Genomic DNA, 20,422 nt, shown 5'->3' on the forward strand with positions numbered 1-20,422 from the left:
AGTCATCAGCTATTGTATTGTTACATATATCAGGGACAGAAAATGGTGGTTGTAGTTTTTTAAAAGAATACTATCCTTACTTGATTTGTTTTGAGACACAACATATAAATAATTACATGAATTTAGAAACAGTGTCAGAATTAAAAAAAAAAGCCAACTATTAGCTCTCCCATCTTGGATGGTGTTCAGTTAATTTAGTTTTATAAGTACTATCAGTTGCTCTGCTTAAAAGATAATCTTTTTAATATTAAAGATATTGACTCTCACCGGAGAAAGAAAGCAGTAAGGCCACAATAGTGACCCGACCCCATTAGCTTCCTCAGTTAAACTGTTAATGGAAAAACACTATCAAATCTCAATCAACAGCTCTTTTGCATGCGGTCTTCCCTGCATAGGTAGAGATGGAGTCCCCATGTGTGCTATATGTACAGCACAGTTGGTTTCCTGAAGGAATACAGTATGACAGGTTGACTTCAAAAGCTGGGTGTAGTCTAGCATGACCAAACAGCAAGTGTGAAATATCAGGACTGGGAGGTTTCTAGGTAGTCAGGCACCTCTATAAGACAAAGCCCCAAATATCAAGACCATCCCTGTAAAATCGGAACATCTGGTCATCCTAGTGCAGTCTGTAAAATTAAATAGTTTTCACTGTCCATCAAGGAAATCTGCTGAGACTTACAGCACACGTGGTACACTTCAATTTAATAGGTTCAATTAAAAGCCTCCACTCACAATTATGCCATTACAGCTTGAAGGACTATGTGAGGTTCAGGGGCTTTCAGAGCATACCAACAAGGGACAGCACAGGCTCTAAAAGGCATTCACATAAAAATGATGCCATCTTGTGCATTGCACAAAGCTCTCTAAGGGTATGTCTACACTGCCACCATAGTTTGAACTAGAGTGGCTAATGTAGGCATTTGAACTTGCAAATGAAGCCCGGGATTTAAATATCCCAGGCTTAATTTGCATGTTCCCAGGCGGGCGCCATTTTTAAATCCCCTTATTTTGAACTGACTGTGCGCAACTACTTGCGGCAGTCAGAAATTAATCCGAACTAAGTCCTCAGTTTGGATTAACTGTTACTCCTCCTGTAATGAGGTGTAACAGTTAATCTGAACTAAGGACTTAGTTCGGATTAACTTCTGACTGCCGCGTGTAGTCACGCGCAGTCAGTTCGAAATAAGGGGATTTAAAAATGTCGCCCGCCTGGGAACATACAAATGAAGCCCGGGATATTTAAATCCCAGGCTTCATTTGCAAATTCGAATGCCTACATTAGCCTCCCTAGTTCGAACTAGGGGGCTAGTGTAGACATACCCTAAATTAGTTTAGTGTGAAGCAGTAAGAATGCTAGGGCTGACACTGGCTGTTTTATTCCTCTGTATGCTGGATGTTTGCTAGTTGTGACAATACTCCTGTCCCAGCATGGGAACTCCAGTTTAGAAAGGTTAGATCTCCTGAGCTGGTGAGGACAGGTAATACTGGTGAGGAGACTCTTTTGGTGTGTGGGTATCTTTAAAAAGAGTAATAAGGCCATTTGACATTACTGACTTATATGGTAATGGGACCGTTTGGTTATAACTATCCTATCTGGTGCCAATGTGTCATATTGACAATTGCTGAGCGGAGATGTCAATATTAAAGGAAGAGGAACCATGTGGGAAGAAGCAAAACTAAGAGACAAAGTGTAAGACAAAGTACATATAAACTTTTAATGAATTACCTTACAAAAGACACTGGCATTAAAACAGCTGACATGTTTGTACAAAACTGCTCCTGTGTTGTTAAGACTGCCTCGAAAGAATGCCAACCAGGTGCCCCCAACATATCACTGGCTATGAGACACAACTGGTGAACATATCCAAACTGGGTATGGAAGGACATAATCAACTTATTTACAAATACTGTATATTTTAATGTCAGACTAGTGAATGCTATTGGGGAGCTACTGTATCTTCCAGGAAACATCATGCACTAGAAAATATTATGCACCCCTAGCTTTATTGCCTTAAGTTTTTTTTTTTGTTTATCACCAACATCATCTTAGTCCCTTTGGTATTAGCCTCTTCATTTTAGTCTCTTTCTCAATCTGTTTCTTCTTTTTTAACTTGAAGTAACAGTGCAAGCTGCAGTACAGTCTTCCAGTCCTATAGAACACAACACAACTGGAATATAAGAATAGCGAGGTGCGTACTGCTGGATCATCAGACTATTCTGCAGCCATACTAAAATAACAGTTCCATAATATCGGAAAATAACACGCACATTCATGTTAAGGGCCAAAATGGAGTTAAAAAGTGTGTGATACTTTCCTGAAAAGATGGTATAGTCGACACCTAAAATATTCTTCAGGATGCCACATTCCCTTGTGAAAGGGACCTTGTCATTTCAGTATGTACAAAATATGTTTTCAATTCTCCTTTTCCTTTTACATTTATTATTCCTCTGCAAGTGCATATATAGCCCAGCGTTTGTAAGACGTTGTTCGTCTCCTCTGTAACCTGAAACATAATACAATTTTTTAAAAAATGAGCACAAAAAGAGAGAAAAAGAATCTCTCTCTAGCATCTAAGAGAAAAGTCAGGCTGTTATTGCCATGATAATCAGAAGATCTTTAAAAGGCACTTGAATACTGGAGTCACTATGTTAAGTCACTCAGGGTACCTCTAGAAAACAGTGATATTTTGGAATAACTGACGTTATTTCAAAATAACATAGTCCACGTATAGACTACACACAGTTATTTTGACATTTTCACATTTTCTTGAGCTGAAGGACTTCTTACTCTGACTCCTGTAACCCTCATTTTACAAAGAGTAAGGGAAGTTGGAGGAAGAGTGCTCTTTCTTGGACTTCCTGATCTGCAGACAGCACAAAAAGCCAAAATAAGCTATTTTGACTTACGCTACGCAATTGACGTAGCTTAAGTTGTATAGCTTATTTCAGCTTTAGCCCTGCTGTGTAGATGTGTAGATGTGGTCTCAGGAGTTCCATATGCAAGCCATCAAATAATCTGTATTTAGGTGATTAACACCTGTGTTATGCATCTAGTTTATGTGCTTAGGTTTGCAAACACAGGGTGTTAAGATGCACAATTAACACGAAAAACAACATTTGTCTAATCTGCCATATGGTACTCCAAAAAGCATTTCTGATGTTGAAGAGCTGGGTGTCATTGTGAAGAGCCCAGAGACTGCACAGAGAACTGGATGTATAAATTATTACAACAATCTGTAACCGACCAACTCCCTCTTTTTGCCCTGTGACTACAGAGGAGTTTAATGGGCCATTCTACCTTGCATGGCCCCTTAGAATAATGTGCTATGTCGTTATGCTAAACAATCTGTTCCACCTTTCATTTAGCTGCAATGCTCAGAATACTTTTCCCACCGGAAGAGATAAAAGATATTACCTTACCCACCTTGTCTCTCTACTATACCAACAGTCATTTTGTTACTGCAGCTTTCCTTTAGGCTACGTCTACACTACATGCTTCTTGCGCAAGAAGCCTTTTGTGAAAGAGTTTTTGTGCAAAAACTTCTTGCACAAGAGCATGTCCACACCTCAAAGCACATTGCAAAAGTGATGTGCTTTTGCACAAGAGAGCGTCTACACTGCATGGATGCTCTTGAGCGAGAAAGCTCTGATGGCCATTCACAGAATGGCCATCAGAGCACTTGTGCTTTTTTCCATGGGGATTTTTTGTGCTAGAAACCCCTCTGGTTTACCTACGCTCTCTTCTGCTATTTAACTGCTGATTTACTTGTGCAAAACCACATTTGAGATGTGGACGCTCCACAGGTTATTGAGCAAAAACAGATGTTTTCACACAAAAACCTTGCAGTGTAGACGTAGCCACACTGACTACATTTCTTTTACATCTTTATTTCTCTTCTCTGTGTGTGACTGTTCTATACTGTGCATCTGTGATTGCTGGTCCATATTCGGTGACCCTTTTCGATGGCAGCTGCCTGGATCACCACTAAAAATACTTCAGAGATCAGTTTCATCTACCAATAGGATGATGTCTTTCTAATGGGGTAAGTCACTTATACAATACCTTGAAAAATATACCTGTATTTTATCTAAGACACCAGTGCTGTCCATTCTGCTTGCCACATTCACTGTGTTGCCCCAGATGTCATACTGTGGTTTCTGAGCTCCAATTACTCCAGCTATTACAGGTCCATGGTTAATGCCTGTAAAACATTGGTTGACCTTCTACTAATGAGAATTTACAAATAAGGGTGAGTAGCATATATAGCTCAAATATAAAGTAAAGGGATATGTCACTTGGCCTACATGGGATAGAGTGGATGGCAATAAATGGCATGGCCACAAGTATATTTCATTTTTTTCTGCATCAGGGTACTCGTAATAAAAATGTCAAGTTCGATCATCTCTATTTCACAAAAAAGATTTTCCTGTTATAGTTTCTTAATAATCTGCTAGTGCCATCTGTAGAGGGAGTCTCTACCTTCAATTAAATAGATGTACCAGAATTTCCTTCTGTTTCTATAGAGAATGGCAATAACCTTCCATCTATTTACTTTTACAACATTCTTTGTAGACATACAAAGTAGACTAAAGGACTCAGAAAAGGTGTGTTCTCACTCATAGGACCATCCTTTGCTGATAGCATTGACCCAGAATGTTTGGGCTAATCTGGGATCTTCATACAAACATGCTCTTGACATCAGTGGGAAATCTGATGGGGTGGGGATTGAGAACAGAAGGTAACCCCCCAATTATAGCCTAGACTATGAACCATGCTTAAAAAATGAAAAGGAGCTTCTATAAAGTGAATGAAGCACATCCATAATAAGAGCATAGTTGTACCTGCCTGGTCCGGGATCCTTGGAACCTGACTGGTCTCAGATAATGGATTTTGCCTGACCAGGGAGGTTATTTCTGGCCCCCTGCTGCTGGTCTCACCCCCTGCCCCTGCACACTCTCCCCCATGGGCTTCTTGGCTCCCCCCATAACCCAGCTGAACCAAATGCTGGCTCTCGCCCCCACAGCTCAACTGAGCCACATGCCAGCTCCCAGCCTCCTCTCCCACACAGCGCAACTGGGCCATGCATTTTTTTTAATTATTAAAAATTATAAATTGTCCCTATCCACACACATCATGTCGGTCTCCCAGGCCCCCACCTTCCTGCAGCATGCTGGGACTCTCTGATCCTAGAACCACGAATGTTGCCAGACCAGAGAGATTCCAGTTTATAGAGGTGCAAACTGCACTGCCAATGCTTTGATGGGTTTCTATAAAGAAGCATACAGCTCCTATTCAAATGCCTCTACTTGGCAGATGCACTAATTCTCTGAAGGAATTAATCACCCCTGTTAGGGGATGATAAAGGTCTTATAGGTCTCACTAGCACTGGAGGAAGTGGCTACAGCTGTTCAATACAGACAACTGGGAAAAGGTGCAAATCCCAAGTGATACCAAGCTATGTTTTTCTGAGCACCTGGCTCCTTAGCTTCTGAATAGATCATTCTTTTAATGGCTTTCTTACAGCCTTCTTCACTAGATCCATTTGGAAAGGCAAAAACTGTTCATTAGGCTTAAGACATCATGGTATTGGATAGCCAAAGGAGACTTGCTCTCAATTTGCTTTTCTTATTTTTGATCTGCCTGGTAAGACTGTGCATGGAAGAGATACTATGGTGACTGACATTCTAGAAACAGCTAAAATAGCTTAGGGTACGTCTAGACTACATGCCTCTGTCGCCAGAGGCATGTAGATTAGGCTACCAGACATAGGAAAATGAAGCGGCGATTTAAATAATCGCCGCTTCATTTAAATTTACATGGCTGCCGCGCTGAGCCGACAAACAGCTGATCAGCTGTTTGTCGGCTCAGCGCGATAGTCTGGACGCGTGGGTGGTGACATCAAAGGTATCTGTCGACCACCCAGGTATGCCTCTTGGAATGAGGTTTACCTGGGTGGTCGACAAATACCTTTGATGTCGACACCCGCGCGTCCAGACTATCGCATTGAGCCGACAAACAGCTGATCAGCTGTTTGTCGGCTCAGCGCGGCAGCCATGTAAATTTAAATGAAGCGGCGATTATTTAAATCGCCGCTTCATTTTCCTATGCCTGGTAGCCTAATCTACATGCCTCTGGCGACAGAGGCATGTAATCTAGACGTACCCTTAGACAGTTTAGACAGACAAATGAGATTGTGTCTGCTATTTAGTAACAGCAACACAAAATAACCGACAAGGATGTTCAAAATCAGTTAAAATGTAATCCTCTCCTTAACTAGTTGCAGGAGCATCATGACTACACTTGGTACGTACGTACGTACACACACACCCCAGCACCCAAACTATGTCCCTTCTGATTGTTATTTGAACAACTGTTAACATCTTCTCTTCCAACCCCATTAAGAAAAGGAGCACAACTTTTATAGAATAGACTATACAAATAAACTCTTATTACAAGTCCTAGTTAAATAGCGATGCTTAGATAAGTTTGCGCCATGAACGCTGCTTCAGTACCATCTTTTGTGGTACAATTAGTTTGTGGATTTAGCCCTTGACTTTCATCAGTACTTTTCATCATGTAATGCTAATGCTACTGATTCCACTGCCTTACAGTTTGTGTTGTACGAATTAAATCACTGATGGAAGTAAGATATTAGAGGAATAACTTCACATCTCTTGACAAACCCACTGACCTGTATTCCCTTTGAATTGAAAGGGAAGGGAGAGGGAGATGTTTCATCTTTGTTTTGCTGTTCCTATTAACTGTGGCTGGTGCTACAAAGAATACTCCCAAAGGAGTCATATATTCGAAGGCCAGAAGGGACCACTGTGATAATCCAATTGACCTCCAGGATAACTCAGACCACAGAACATCTCAGCAATAACTCCTAGAGCACAGATTTTACCAAAACATTCAGTCTTGTTTTTAAACTGCCAGTGATGGCAATGCCATCCCACCACTAATCAAAATGACTTTTGAGGATACATGAATAATTAATATGAGATGAATACCATACGCTTGCCACAGGGTGGCACTGTGAACTAACCATGAGAGAGAGCACAAGCAGCAAGAACAATAAATGGGAGTTACACTGCAAGAAAGACTATAGGTGACTAACCACTGTTTAATTAAAGACTACTTCAGGCATGTTTACAGGATGGATTGATGGGTTTCCAATAGCTATTCACTGCTTGCTTTTCACACTTTCTAAATTTCATGTTGTATTTAAAAACTATTACACATTATTACTAAAAAATTAAATCTTGGGACATATGGGCGTCTGCCGGTCCTGAACGCATTTTGTGTCCTTTTCCCATCTTAGTGATAAAAACCCTTGCATTTATTTTGGAAAGCATCACAATACTCTAGGAGAAGAAACCAGAAATTGAATAAGAGATATCCTTAACAAATAGAATTGACTAACAAAATCTTAGTGTTTGAGGCTGCTATGTTCTAATATTTGTAGGTGTATATTGGAAAGGAGAAGCAGACAACATAACATTAGTTCTGCCAGTTATGCAAACTGATGTGGCCCTCATCTGTATGGGATTCCCAGCTGTTTTTGAAGGAAAGAGGTGGATCCAACTTTCTTATACATGGGTAGGTTTGATTTAAATGCAGAGAATTAGATTTATACATTTTTCAGAAAACAGCATATTTTGTACTATTTTTATCACTTGAAAAATAAGAGGACAGTTTAAAAGGAACAGCAACCTATATACTAGAGAACAGAACATAAGATTTTGTTGTTTATGATTGGGCAAGGTGGGTCTTATTTTCAGTACCAAATGACTTAGGTGCTTTTGAAAATCCCACTCTGGATTCTTTATGGGTCCTCTCCCATTAACATTTTAAAAATTAAAAATGTTTTTAAATATTTAGCTAAAGACTGAAGAACCATTAAACCATTTCAGACACGAAGGCCAACATTCTCAAAGGAGCCTATACTTCTGACTGCCTCCATTTTTTTGGTGCTCAGCTTGACATACACCCTAGGGCCACAATTGCAGAAGAAGTCCATGGTAATGCCATTTATTGTCATGTATAACAGGGAAAAGTTGCTTATCCACTTAGCGAGTGTTACTAGCTTTTAATGGGTTAATATTTCACACTAAATTCTTTCTGACAAAATATTCTTGTAAGACATGTATGTCACATACCTATTCGTAACTTGAAGTCATTGAATGAATGCTTGTTTATTACATCCAGTTTTGCCACGAGGGCAAATGCAAACTCCACCATAGTTCCTATGTGCATATACTGTCGTTCAGGTTCCTAAATATAAATAAGCAAACAAATAGGAATTGACACAGCCAGAATCATCTGAAGGTTTTCTGTAAACTCAATTGTTGCAAGAACATATACAAAATACTGACACACTTCAACATATTGTAATACTAGAGTACCTTGCATGAGAAACAAAGCTTCTGTGATAGACAATACCTGGTAATGGGAATTGAAATCTGCTCAGCTTCAGCTAGAATCAACTAGGGCATAATAATGCATTGTATCTTTTACTTAATGTATGCACAGGATGCCCAGGATGAGTGTGCACACATGCATGTTTCAGTAAAATCATTTCCTTTTCTAGATACTTATAAACAGCTTCAAAAATATAAAGCTATGTGTAAAAACACAGTAAGTTTGATCTTATAATTTTCTTCTACTTTCAGTTTTATAAGTGCAATTGATTTTAGTAAATCAAATATATACAAGTCAAACGGTTTCAAATTGTAATGGGAAAGCATTGCTGCAGCAGTCTGTTGTGCTCAAAGCATAAAATTACATTCACTGATTTGCTAATAGGCAATTTAAGTAGGAACACAAGCTGCTAAACAAATAATTTGAATGTAGGTAAATATTTTGCAGAAAAAGCTTAATATTTAGCCGAAAGATCCTAATTAGGTGACAGAAAAAGAAATCAATTTACTCAAATAGAAGCCACTGAATATGCTTCATGACAGTTATGCTACAGCAAATGAAATATAACATTTGATTGATATGGTAAATGTATTTTTGGAGGCTGGGTGACACGATTGATCAAGTAACATCTTCACGACTAGGATCTTGCTTTAAATTCACCAAGGATGTCTCAATTTGATATTCACTGACAACTAACACTCGGAAGCAGTCTAATAAGATTTAACTATTTGAGTCTACCCTACTCTCTCTCACATTGCTGTTATTCCACTGATTTAAATGGAGTAAATCCCAATTGATGACAGTGCAGATGAGCGGGGAAACAAGCGGACAGGGGACTGCAGACAGGGGAGTTGAAGAGGGAGTTGGGCAGAGGGAGTGACTGATGGTGATGAAGACCCGTAGCGCTTGTGCCAGTACTTCTCCTGTCTCCTCCACCTGTGCCTGTATCCAGACAGAGAACCTGAGCATGGATGCCTCTACCCAGGTCCTGGTGTGGTCTTGCTGTATTTGTGGCTTGCAATTCCCACTGAGTGATCTCCAGGCTGGGGGAGACAACCGTTGTGAAAGGTGCCTGCTGGTAGAATCTCTCAGGCAGCAGGTGGGAGAGCTACAGGAGGAGGTGGCCAGGCTGAGGAGCATTCGAAGCCATGAGGAATTCCTGGACAGTATTCCTGTGGAGTCCACGGAGGTCACTGTCCTAGGATGTGGGACTGTTGACCAGCCACTTATGGAGGAGGCAGTGGTGCAGGGTGAGCACTGGCAGCTGGTTACTTCCGGCAGCAGGCAGTGTTCCACCCCTGCTCCTAACCCTCCCACTGTGTTGTTACATAACCGTTACTCTTTACTTTCAGCAGGAGACAAGGAGTCACCCCCCACAGTGGAGGAGACCAGGCCTTGCACCACCAAGGTTGAGCAGTCTCCTGCCACCACTGCGAGGAGGAAACGTAGAGTAGTGGTGGTTGGAGACTCTCTTCTGAGGGGAACGGAGGCACCCATCTGTCGCCCTGACAGCTCATCTCGAGAGGTATGCTGTCTGCCAGGGGCCCGTATCCGAGATGTTACGGAGGCATTGTCGAGGATTATCCGGCCCTCTGACTACTACCCCATGCTACTCATCCACGTGGGCACAAATGATACTGCCAGGTGTGACACTGAGCGGATCAAGTGTGACTACAGGGCTTTGGGAGTACGGGTGAGGGAGTTTGGAGCGCAGGTGGTATTCTCTTCTATCCTTCCTGTCAAAGGTAGGGGCCCGGGCAGAGAGAGGTGCATCCTGGAGGTGAATGCCTGGCTGCGACGATGGTGTCGCCAGGAGGGATTCGGCTTCCTTGATCACGGGGTGCTCTTCCAGGAAGGACTGCTTGGCGGAGATGGAGTTCACCTTTCCAGGAGTGGGAAGGCCTTGTTTGGACACAGACTGGCTAACCTTGTGAGGAGGGCTTTAAACTAGGTTTGTCGGGGGCAGGTGAGCAAAGCCCACAGGTAAGTGCTGAATGTGCGGGACTGGGAGATGGGTTGGAAATGGGGGGGACTACGGCCTATAATGGCAAGGAGAAAGGAGGGTCAGGGCACAACAGGGAGGCAAGATCAAATCAGTATCTTAGATGCCTATATACAAATGCGAGAAGTATGGGTAATAAGCAGGAAGAACTGGAATTGCTAACCAATAAATACAACTATGATATCATTGGTATTACAGAAACCTGGTGGGATGGGACGCATGATTGGAATATTGGTATGGAAGGGTACGGCTTGCTCAGGAAGGACAGACAGGGAAAAAAGGGAGGAGGGGTTGCCTTGTATATTAAAAATGTACACACTTGGACTGAAGTGGAGATGAACGTAGGAGATAGCTGTGTAGAGAGTCTCTGGGTTAAGCTAAAAGGGGTAAAAAACGAGGGTGATATCATGCTAGGAGTCTACTACAGGCCACCTAGCCAGGTGGAAGAGGTGGATGAGGCCTTTTTTAAACAATTAACAAAACTATCCAAAGCCCAAGATTTGGTGGTGATGGGGGACTTCAACTATCCAGACATATGTTGGGAAACTAACACAGCGAGGCACAGGCTATCCAATAAGTTTCTGGACTGCATTGGAGACAACTTTCTGTTTCAGAAGGTTGAAAAAGCTACCAGAGGAGAAGCTGTTCTGGATTTGGTTTTAACAAATAGGGAGGAACTAGTTGAGAACTTGAAAGTGGAAGACAGTATAGGGGACAGTGATCACGAAATAATAGAGTTCATGATCTTAAGGAAAGGTAGAAGGGAGACCACCACAATTGAGGTTATGGATTTCAGGAAGGCAGATTTTGATAAGCTCAGAGAACTTGTAGGTAAGGTCCCATGGGAAGCAAGACTGAAGGGAAAAACAACTGAGGAGAGTTGGAAGTATTTCAAAGGGACGTTGTTAAGGGCCCAAAAGCAAACAATTCCGCTGTGTAGGAAAGATAGAAAATATGGCAAAAGACCAGCTTGGCTTAACAAGGAGATCTTGCATGATCTCAAAATAAAAAAGGAGTCATATAAAAAATGGAAACTAGGACAACTAACAAAGGAGGAATATAGGCAAGCAACACGGGAATGCAGGGGCAAGATTAGAAAGGCAAAGGCACAAAATGAGATCAAACTAGCTACAGGCATAAAGGGAAACAAGAAGACCTTTTATAAATACATTAAAAGCAAGAGGAAGACCAAGGACAGGGTAGGCCCACTGCTTAGCGAGGAGGGAGAAGCAGTAACAGGGAACTTGGAAATGGCGGAGATGCTCAATGACTTCTTTGTTTCGGTCTTCACCGAGAAGTCTGGAGGTGTGCCTAACGTAGTGAATACAAGCAGAGAGAGGGTAAGTTTAGAAGATAGGATACACAAAGAACAAGTTAAAAATCACTTAGGAAAGTTAGATGTCAGCAAGTCACCAGGTCCTGATGAAATGCATCCCAGGATACTCAAGGAGCTGATAGAGGAGGTATCTGAGCCTTTAGCTATGATCTTTGAAAAATCATGGCAGACAGGGGAGATTCCAGAAGACTGGAAAAGGGCAAATATTGTGCCCATCTATAAAAAGGGGAATAAGAACAACCCAGGAAATTATAGACCGGTCAGTTTAACGTCTGTCCCAGGGAAGATAATGGAGCAGGTAATTAAGGAAATCGTATGCAAACACTTGGAAAGTAATAAAGTGATAGGGAATAGCCAGCATGGGTTTGTGAAGAACAAGTCATGCCAAACTAATCTGATAGCTTTCTTTGAAAAGATAACGAGCCTTGTGGATAAGGGAGAAGCGGTGGATGTCATATACCTAGACTTTAGTAAGGCATTTGATACGGTCTCGCATGATATTCTTATTGATAAACTAGGCAAATATAACTTAGATAGGGCCACGATAAGGTGGGTGCATAATTGGCTGGATAACCGTAGTCAGAGAGTTGTTGTTAACGGTTCTAAATCCTGCTGGAAAGGGATAACAAGTGGAGTTCCTCAAGGGTCTGTTTTGGGACCCGTACTATTCAATATCTTCATCAATGATGTAGATATTGGGATAGAGAGTACTCTTATTAAGTTTGCAGATGATACCAAACTGGGTGGGGTTGCAACTTCTTTGGAGGATAGGGACATAATTCAAAATGACCTTAGCAAGTTAGAGAAATGGTCAGAGGTAAACAGGATGAGGTTTAATAAGGAGAAATGCAGAGTGCTCCACTTAGGAAGGAACAATCAGTTCCATACATACAAGATGGGAAGCGACTGTCTAGGAAGGAGCATGGCGGAAAGGGATCTAGGGGTCATAGTGGACCACAAGTTGAATATGAGTCAACAGTGTGATGCTGTTGCAAAAAAAGCAAATATGATTCTAGGTTGTATCAACAGGTGTGTTGTAAGCAAAACTCGTGAAGTCATTCTGCCGCTCTATTCTGCACTAGTTAGGCCTCAGCTGGAGTACTGTGTCCAGTTCTGGGCGCCACATTTCAAGAAAGATGTGGAGAAATTGGAAAGGGTACAGAGAAGAGCGACAAGAATGATTAAAGGTTTAGAGAACATGACCTATGAAGCCAGGCTTCATGAACTGGGCTTGTTTAGTTTGGAAAAAAGAAGATTAAGGGGGGACATGATAGCGGTTTTCAAATATCTAAAAGGGTGTCACAAGGAGGAAGGCGAAAATTTGTTCCTCTTGGTTTCTGAGGACAGGACAAGGAGTAATGGGCTTAAAGTGCAGCAGGGGAGGTTTAGATTGGACATTAGGAAAAAATTCCTAACTGTCAGGGTGGTCAAATATTGGAATAAATTGCCAAGGGAGGTGGTGGAATCTCCCTCTCTGGAGATATTTAAGAACAGGTTAGATAGACATCTGTCAGGGATGGTGTAGACGGAGCTTGGTCCTGCCTTGAGGGCGGGGGGCTGGACTCGATGACCTCTCGAGGTCCCTTCCAGTCCTATTATTCTATGATTCTATGATTCTATGATTCTTTGTGTTTGATCAGGAGGAGACCAGTACTGAATGAGCATGGATCCAGAAGTGCCTGTTACCCCTGGAAGCTAGGTCAGTGAACTGAACTGAAAATTGGTTGAGATGACAACTTAGCCTAGTATAGCTAAACTGTAATATTACACACTAGACCAGCGGCTCACAAACTGTGGGTTGAGACCTCAAAGTGAGTCATGACCCTGTTTTTGGGGTTGCCAGGGCAAGTATTAGACTTGAGGGGGCCCAGGCTCCAGCTTTAACCTGGGGCAATAGGGATCAGGTTACAGGCTCCTTGCCAAGGGCTGAAATCCTTGGGCTTCAGCTTCTCCCCATCCCAGCGAAGCGGGGTGGGTTCTGGTTTCAGCTTTGATTTCCCCTCCCCACCGCACCTGGGGTAAGTGGGGCTCAGGCAGGTGCAGGCTTCATCCTCCCTGTCCTGGGGTTGTGTAGTAATTCTTGTTGTAAGAAGGGGATCACAGTGCAATGATGATGGAGAACCCCCGCACTATACAGTACAATTAGGTAAGGGAAAGAATACACTGTGACTGGCTTTTCCTTCTGGCTATCTTGATATTAATTTATGACATTAGTATCTAATAATGAAACTGACTGGAATTTCTGTGTGGCTGAACAATTTACAACTAATGGCAGATCATATGTTCCTGAAACAACACAGTGAAAGTTTGATGTCTAGTTTATATTATTTTATGTGTACAAATAATCTTTCTTCTTTCACTGTGGCAGCTGTGATTCCCACTCTCATTACAATTCATGAGCATCATTTTGGAGAAGCTAGATTACGAAGGATTTTTAATTTGGACATTCTTTACTTTTAATATTTTGATATTTAAAATTCTTATTAAAAAACTTTGTGTGAACATGCACACAAGAACATAAGAACATAATCAAAGCCATACTGGGTCAAACCAAAGGTCCATCTAGTTCTTTCTTGAAGCCCGTTAAAGATTTTCACAACCTCCTCTGACAAGGAGTTCCACAAGTTGACTATGCGATGCATGAATAAATACTTATTTTTGTTTGCTTTAAACCTGCTATCTACTAATTTCTGAACCCTTTCCAATGCCAACATATCTTTTTTGAGATGAGGCGACCACATATGTGTACGCAGTATTCAAGATGTGAGAATACCATGGATTTACGCAGAGGCAATAAGTGTGAGAATAGCACTATGCCTACCCTGCCATAATTGAAACTTATGTAAAGTTTCTTAGACTTCCGGTAGTCCCATCTTGCAAAGTAGCCTAAATTCAATCATATTTGCATTTTACAATATGCTGGGGAAAAAAGACATTATTACTAATGTATGTGTACTGTGGTGGTGCTTAAGGAACTGATCAGGACCTCATTGTGCTAAGTATTGTGCTAACTTATTTAGAAATAATAACTCCTGAAATAACTATCTTGAAATAGCATGCCCACACTATGGGGAAGCCTCAAAATTAGTCTGAGACAGGTTCCCTTAATGTGGATGCACTACCTTGACTTAGAGCCACAGGAAGTACTGGAGAGTAATTATTTTGAATGACTCTGGGGAGCAGTTATTTCAAAATAGCAACAGCAGAGAATCCACATTAACGCTATTTCAGAATAACTATTTCAAAATACGCGTTATTCCTCATGGAAAGGAGGAGTTTTTATTTTGAAATAACCAGCCTCTTATTTCGAAATAACTGCCTAGTATAGACCAGGGCATAGAGATCAACCCTGCCTCAAGGAGCTTAGAACCCTAGTGATCACTTACGTAACTGAGTGTTGATAGATGCTGTAATGATATATTTACTCCTTTCTCTGTTTAGACAAGTGCTTACATAGCACCGTCTCTGGGCATTGAGAGTAAAGACTTATTGGATCAGTAAATCACTGCTGCTCCATTGCAAAACGAAAGCCCTTTACAAAAATTACCCTTACAACATGCCTGGAGTTAAACAGATTGGGGTGTTACAGATCCAGGGAAAAGCAAAATCTACAGTTATGTACCCTCCACTCAGGATGTTCCTCTATCAACCTATAAATGTCCAAATCAAGGATGTTTTACCAAAAGCTCTTCAGATGCCCTCCAGCTGCAGAGGGTAGAGGGGTGGGGGTGGGAGGGGAAATGTGACAGGTTATCCAGATACTCTCTGCTCTGTCATGCTGCATTTCAATTCCAATTTAAACTGTCATCACCAGATGACCAGGCAGTAAGACTGGTCTGTGAGACCATTCATGGAATCATGGACATTAGCATTAGGAAAGACCTGTCAAGCTTATCCTGCCCATCTCTCTTGCAACAAAGGATTGAGTCTAGCAATTTGTGTGGATATCTAACTTCACAATAAGTGACAGGAGTAGTTTAATGTGAACTTAAGTGCTTTTTAGTTCATGCTTATAGGTCTACTAGGTATAGTAACTAAGCAGCATGCTAGTGGAAGCTCCAGTTTAAATCCTTGTAGTCAAATGAAAGGCCCATGGGGACAAAATATACAGCTGATTATTTTTTCCCTTGGAACACATTTAATGAAATACTAATTTTTGAAATATTTCATAGAAATCTCTAAATCTATTCTAGTGAAGTGCTTCTGAGAACTATAGTACTATAATAAAGAAAAATGGTTTTGGAACTAAAATGCCATATTTAGGAGTGAGGAAAATATAAACACATTTTATGTTATACTTTGAAGAGTAATAATTCATAGGAACTTGAAGAATTTAGTGAATAAAACATACACAAATCTTGTCCAATATAATAAAAGCCATGCTAGTCCTGCAATACATTGAATCCCTATTAATGTACGTTGAACTTCATGTGAACACAACTTTTACCTAGCAAGCTGTTTATGTCTGCTGTACCTGACTGTGTTCTTGGCTGGGCGTAGCACTCAGTCCTGTAGCTGCCATGTACGTGCTTCCAATGGTCTTGATCTTTTCTACTCCACTAAATTTTGGTTTGGACAATAACTGTGAAGGAATAACAATTATTTATTACCCAGACTCTCAGTGTCTGATAGGTAAACATTTTAACAGTATTCTCAACACTTAATTCTCAGTGCTGTTTTCTACCTCTTGTTAGAAGAAATTTTGAATAAATAAGCTGATGGATGTAATTCCACAAGGAGCTTTGTACTTGTATAGAATGAACTTAAAGTGCAATGGCCAATTTCATGCTTACACTGAACATCTTTTCAGTACTGTATGATCAATAGAAACTGTGATCAGTGTACGTAATCTAGAATATAATAGTTGGTGTTAAGTATAGGCCAAATTCTTCCCTTTTACATGTGCCACATTTCTGAAGCCAGTAGGATATGCATGCATCAGAGGACACAAAGACTTCTACGTGTGTCACAAGAACCAACGGATAAGTCTTTTTCTACATTTTGAGTATGTGACTTTGTTTTTTTTTTTAAAAAGGAAGAAGGACTTGGGGTTCAATGTTTGTGTCAGACATTTCAATTTCTCCTTGTGTGTGCAGGTTAAATGCTGCCTTCTGTGTGTTGCTTATCTGTAACTGTCTTCAAATTCTGCCATGAGTTCCCCAGCCTGTATCTGCCTTTAGTGTAGGAGAATGATGGGTTTTAAAATCTTAACATTCTTATTAGTCACTCCAAAATCATGCCATCATTAAGGCAGAAAAACATAGTCTAATACAGATCAGAGGGAAGGAAATATTATTAATTTTAAAGGAAACAAATTTAGGTACCAAGTATTAGGCACTACAGTTTGAAAACTGTGGTTACTTTCTCATATGAATGTGCTATGCAGAATAAAAGGCTGAACTTCTCTCTCAAACACACGTACAAGGCTCTCACTAAAGTGGATCAAAAGCAGTAGGATCCATATGGCAGGGTAAGATCTACTCCATTACGTATGCAAATCTTTACTTAGTCCCAAATCTCTACCAAAACATCCATATGAAATAGCTATTTAACAATTTCCTCCCAAATTGTCCCCTCAATCTCTTTCTCAATCTCTTTCTCAAACATTCTCATTCACGGTTCTCACAGTTTAATTTGTGTAAAAATTGTTGTTACCAGTACCTACATCATCAAAGTCGGCAATGATCTCATTTAGCAGTCTGAGACATTCCAAGCCTTCTTTATTTACGTCAGATTCTGTGTAAAATTCTTTAAAGTCCGGAATAGAGGCAAACATGACACAGACACAGTCATATGATTGGTGATATAGATCCTGCCCAAAAGAAAAGAACAAAACTCTAAATACAAAAGATTTATCAACAGTATACAGAACGGCACAAAGAAATAGAAATGGCAGAGAGGCATGTTAGTGGGAGTAGAAGTCCTCCCAAGATTCCTACATTCTGGTATGTAGAATTAACATCTTACAATCTGATGTTTTTTATTCTTAATAGCTAGAGTTTGTTTAAGCTACAGTGGACAATTAAAAGAAATTAAACATATTTGTTAAACTATTTATGTGCAGAATTAAAAATTCAAAATGTTTTAAAGCTACTGGATTTTTTCCATTAACACAAACTTTGAAAAATCAGATGAATATCCTATAGTGTTAGTGAAACAGGATCCATTTCTGCATGCCTTCGATGCACAGAACTGACTTGAATGCGACTGACCACAGGGCTTGCCCTATATTTACAAAACAATATCAATGCTATATTATCTCCTGGAGGACACAGCCAAGATCAGGCCTGCATTGCTCTAGGAAAAGTTTACAATCTCAAGAGATAAGATGGGAGAAAGTAAGCATTATCCCCCCTTTACAGAGAGGGATGGAAATAAAGAGTTTAGTGAGTGGCATTGAAACTGACTGAGGTCAAGGAAAGCTTTCCATTGACTTCAATGAGCTGTGGACCAAAGCTGAAGTGATTTGCCCAAGAGCACAGAGGAAGTCTGTGGCACAACCAAGAATTGAACTCAGATTCCATCAGGCCCTGTTTCACTGCCTTAATCACTGTGCATCCTTTCACATGGAGGATAAATGTAAGTCACTTATAGGAAACAAAAAATACTTTAGATATTAGGGAGGCCAATACAAAACTTTAAGATGTGCCAATATCAACTATCCAAGAACAGGCTGTGCAGTATATGGATCTTAAGGAAGATGATAATGGTGTTATAAGGCCAAATCCTGTTAATATTATTTACATGTGTAGTTCCAATGATTTCATTTCCATCTCAACATGGATGTGTCCCACTTTCTGTGGGGACAAGAAAATGAGAGCAGATAGGATAGCATGTCTCCAGTCCAAAGGAGTTAGGTGGCTCTGAGTATTTTATTTTCTGTCCACGTTCTAAGAATTCAATTACAACAGCATTGAGGAAGCTTTATCAGAAGCTTAATATGCTTCTCCTTTTAGCTTTGAAGATAAAATCATTAGTAGATTAATGGCCCACATGCGAAGTACCACTGTGCAAGGTGGGAGGACTGGAAACAGTATTTAGTAATTCATTGTTCTTTGACATGCCACTGTAGCGAGGTCTAGCAACATTGCCTATGTCTGAAGTTTTATTTTCACCCAGGTATACAAAATCAGTATAATTTAACAGTAACTTGGCATGGCAATATGAAAAATTAATCGAGAAAATGTGTATTAAAAGTGTGCCACAAAAATCTGTAGGGAACAGCACTACACAGGTAGGTCTTGAGCAACTTTTACAGACAATAATCAAGTCCCACAGTTCTATGACCAGTATCTTACTCAACACAGGCAACCACGAATGTGTTTTTCTAGGATATCAGGCATGCTGGCCAGCTAATCTTTTACAGGGAGCCATCCAGCCCCCAGTTCTGTCACATTATTTAATATTTTTATGTTTTTCAAGTTCACGTTTCAAAATTACAATTCTAAAACACAGCTGAAAGAGTGGGTAAAAGGGCCTGATTCTCCACGGGGCTGACCAACCTAATTCTCCCACTGAAGTTAGCAGCTTTGAGAGCTCTGAGGACTCATCAGATTGGGCCCAAAGTGACTTTTCTAGGCCCTTGTGGGTTGGCTCAATGATAAAGCCGAGTATTGTAATGTCATTCATATCCCAGAAAGATGTAGTGAACATCTCTGCCTGCAGCTACAAGGCGTAATGAAGTTTTAGCCAAAGGTTAGTTTAGACTTATTTATGTGCTGATTGCACCTTATGGCTTAGTTAATGGGGTCAGACAGCACACATTTTTGTGTGGTCAGCTCAATTTTCATTTTACTTTAAGTCATTTTCATCCTTATTTAATTTTTGTTTTTTAAGTGAAATAGTCTGAGCCACCCAAATAGTGCTGGGACTTCTAAGGAGTTTGGTGGGAGCAAATGGTGGAGAAACTATTCAATAATCTTCATAAAAAGAATGGGGGAAAGGATTTAGAGCAGGATCTAGCTAATGCACTAGCTAAAAGAACTGTTTTTCTTTTCTCATTAAACTATTATAGGAGGTTTTAATTATTAATGAAGCATCATCTTAAAAATAAAATGTACAAGCATATCTATATATTTGAGAGAGTGAGTTGTTCAAGAACTCCTCCCAAACGGTAAAAGCTAGGACCACCAATTTCAGTATAGAATTTCCGCTTATTGTAACTTAAAGCAAGGGAAGGGTTTGGTTATGCCAGGAAAATGGGATGTGCCTGGAATGGGATTGCTTCTGATACAACCATAGAGAAAAGAGACAAAATCACCAGGCAGGTGAAAGGCATTCTTTGGGGAGAGGCATAAAGAGAGGGGAAAGTGCGCAGTTTGCTGCATTCCTCACTGTGGCTGGTGAGCACAGGGGCAGACGAACTGGGACCTGCCCCAGCTGGGGACATGCACCTCTTCCCATGGCTGTGCCCACTGAAACTGAAGTGGCCATGGACAGGCTCTTCTCATCTGGCCCCAAGCTGATGCAGTGACAGAGGGCTAGAGTAGTCCTCTCTCCCTGGGGAAACCTGCATACTGAACCCCTCATATCCAGACCCCGCACAGAGCAATGATTTAAATGAAGCATCTACATTTTAATTTTATTTTTCAAAAACAAAAATTAATTGAGTTAAAGGCCTGAGCAACACTTGGTAAATTTTCTAGTTACAAATATTAGCATG

At 40.7% G+C, this 20,422-nt stretch overlaps 1 protein-coding gene and 1 long non-coding RNA gene across 6 annotated transcripts in view; one reads left to right on the forward strand and one right to left on the reverse strand.

The window, feature by feature from the left end:
• LOC142827224 (uncharacterized) overlaps positions 1-20,422 on the forward strand; it is a 55,789-nt gene that overhangs the window by 20,190 nt on the left and 15,177 nt on the right. The gene's annotated exons all lie outside the window — the stretch shown is intronic.
• ADCY2 (adenylate cyclase 2) overlaps positions 1,522-20,422 on the reverse strand; it is a 361,616-nt gene continuing 342,715 nt past the window's right edge. For 2 of the 4 annotated variants that reach the window (XM_014573081.3, XM_075921498.1), the window contains 5 exons: positions 17,426-17,572; positions 16,235-16,342; positions 8,161-8,275; positions 4,078-4,202; positions 1,524-2,504 (listed from right to left, as the gene is read on the reverse strand). In XM_014573081.3, the coding sequence (XP_014428567.2) occupies positions 2,352-2,504; positions 4,078-4,202; positions 8,161-8,275; positions 16,235-16,342; positions 17,426-17,572 (648 nt within the window). In that variant the 3' untranslated portion in view covers positions 1,524-2,351. Of the gene's footprint in view, positions 2,505-4,063; positions 4,203-8,160; positions 8,276-16,207; positions 16,343-17,425; positions 17,573-20,422 lie in introns of those variants that run through there. The other 2 variants (XM_075921497.1, XM_075921499.1) reach the window with 2 other exon arrangements.

Source organism: Pelodiscus sinensis, chromosome 2, assembly GCF_049634645.1.
Source record: "Pelodiscus sinensis isolate JC-2024 chromosome 2, ASM4963464v1, whole genome shotgun sequence".
Taxonomy (NCBI): domain Eukaryota; kingdom Metazoa; phylum Chordata; order Testudines; family Trionychidae; genus Pelodiscus; species Pelodiscus sinensis.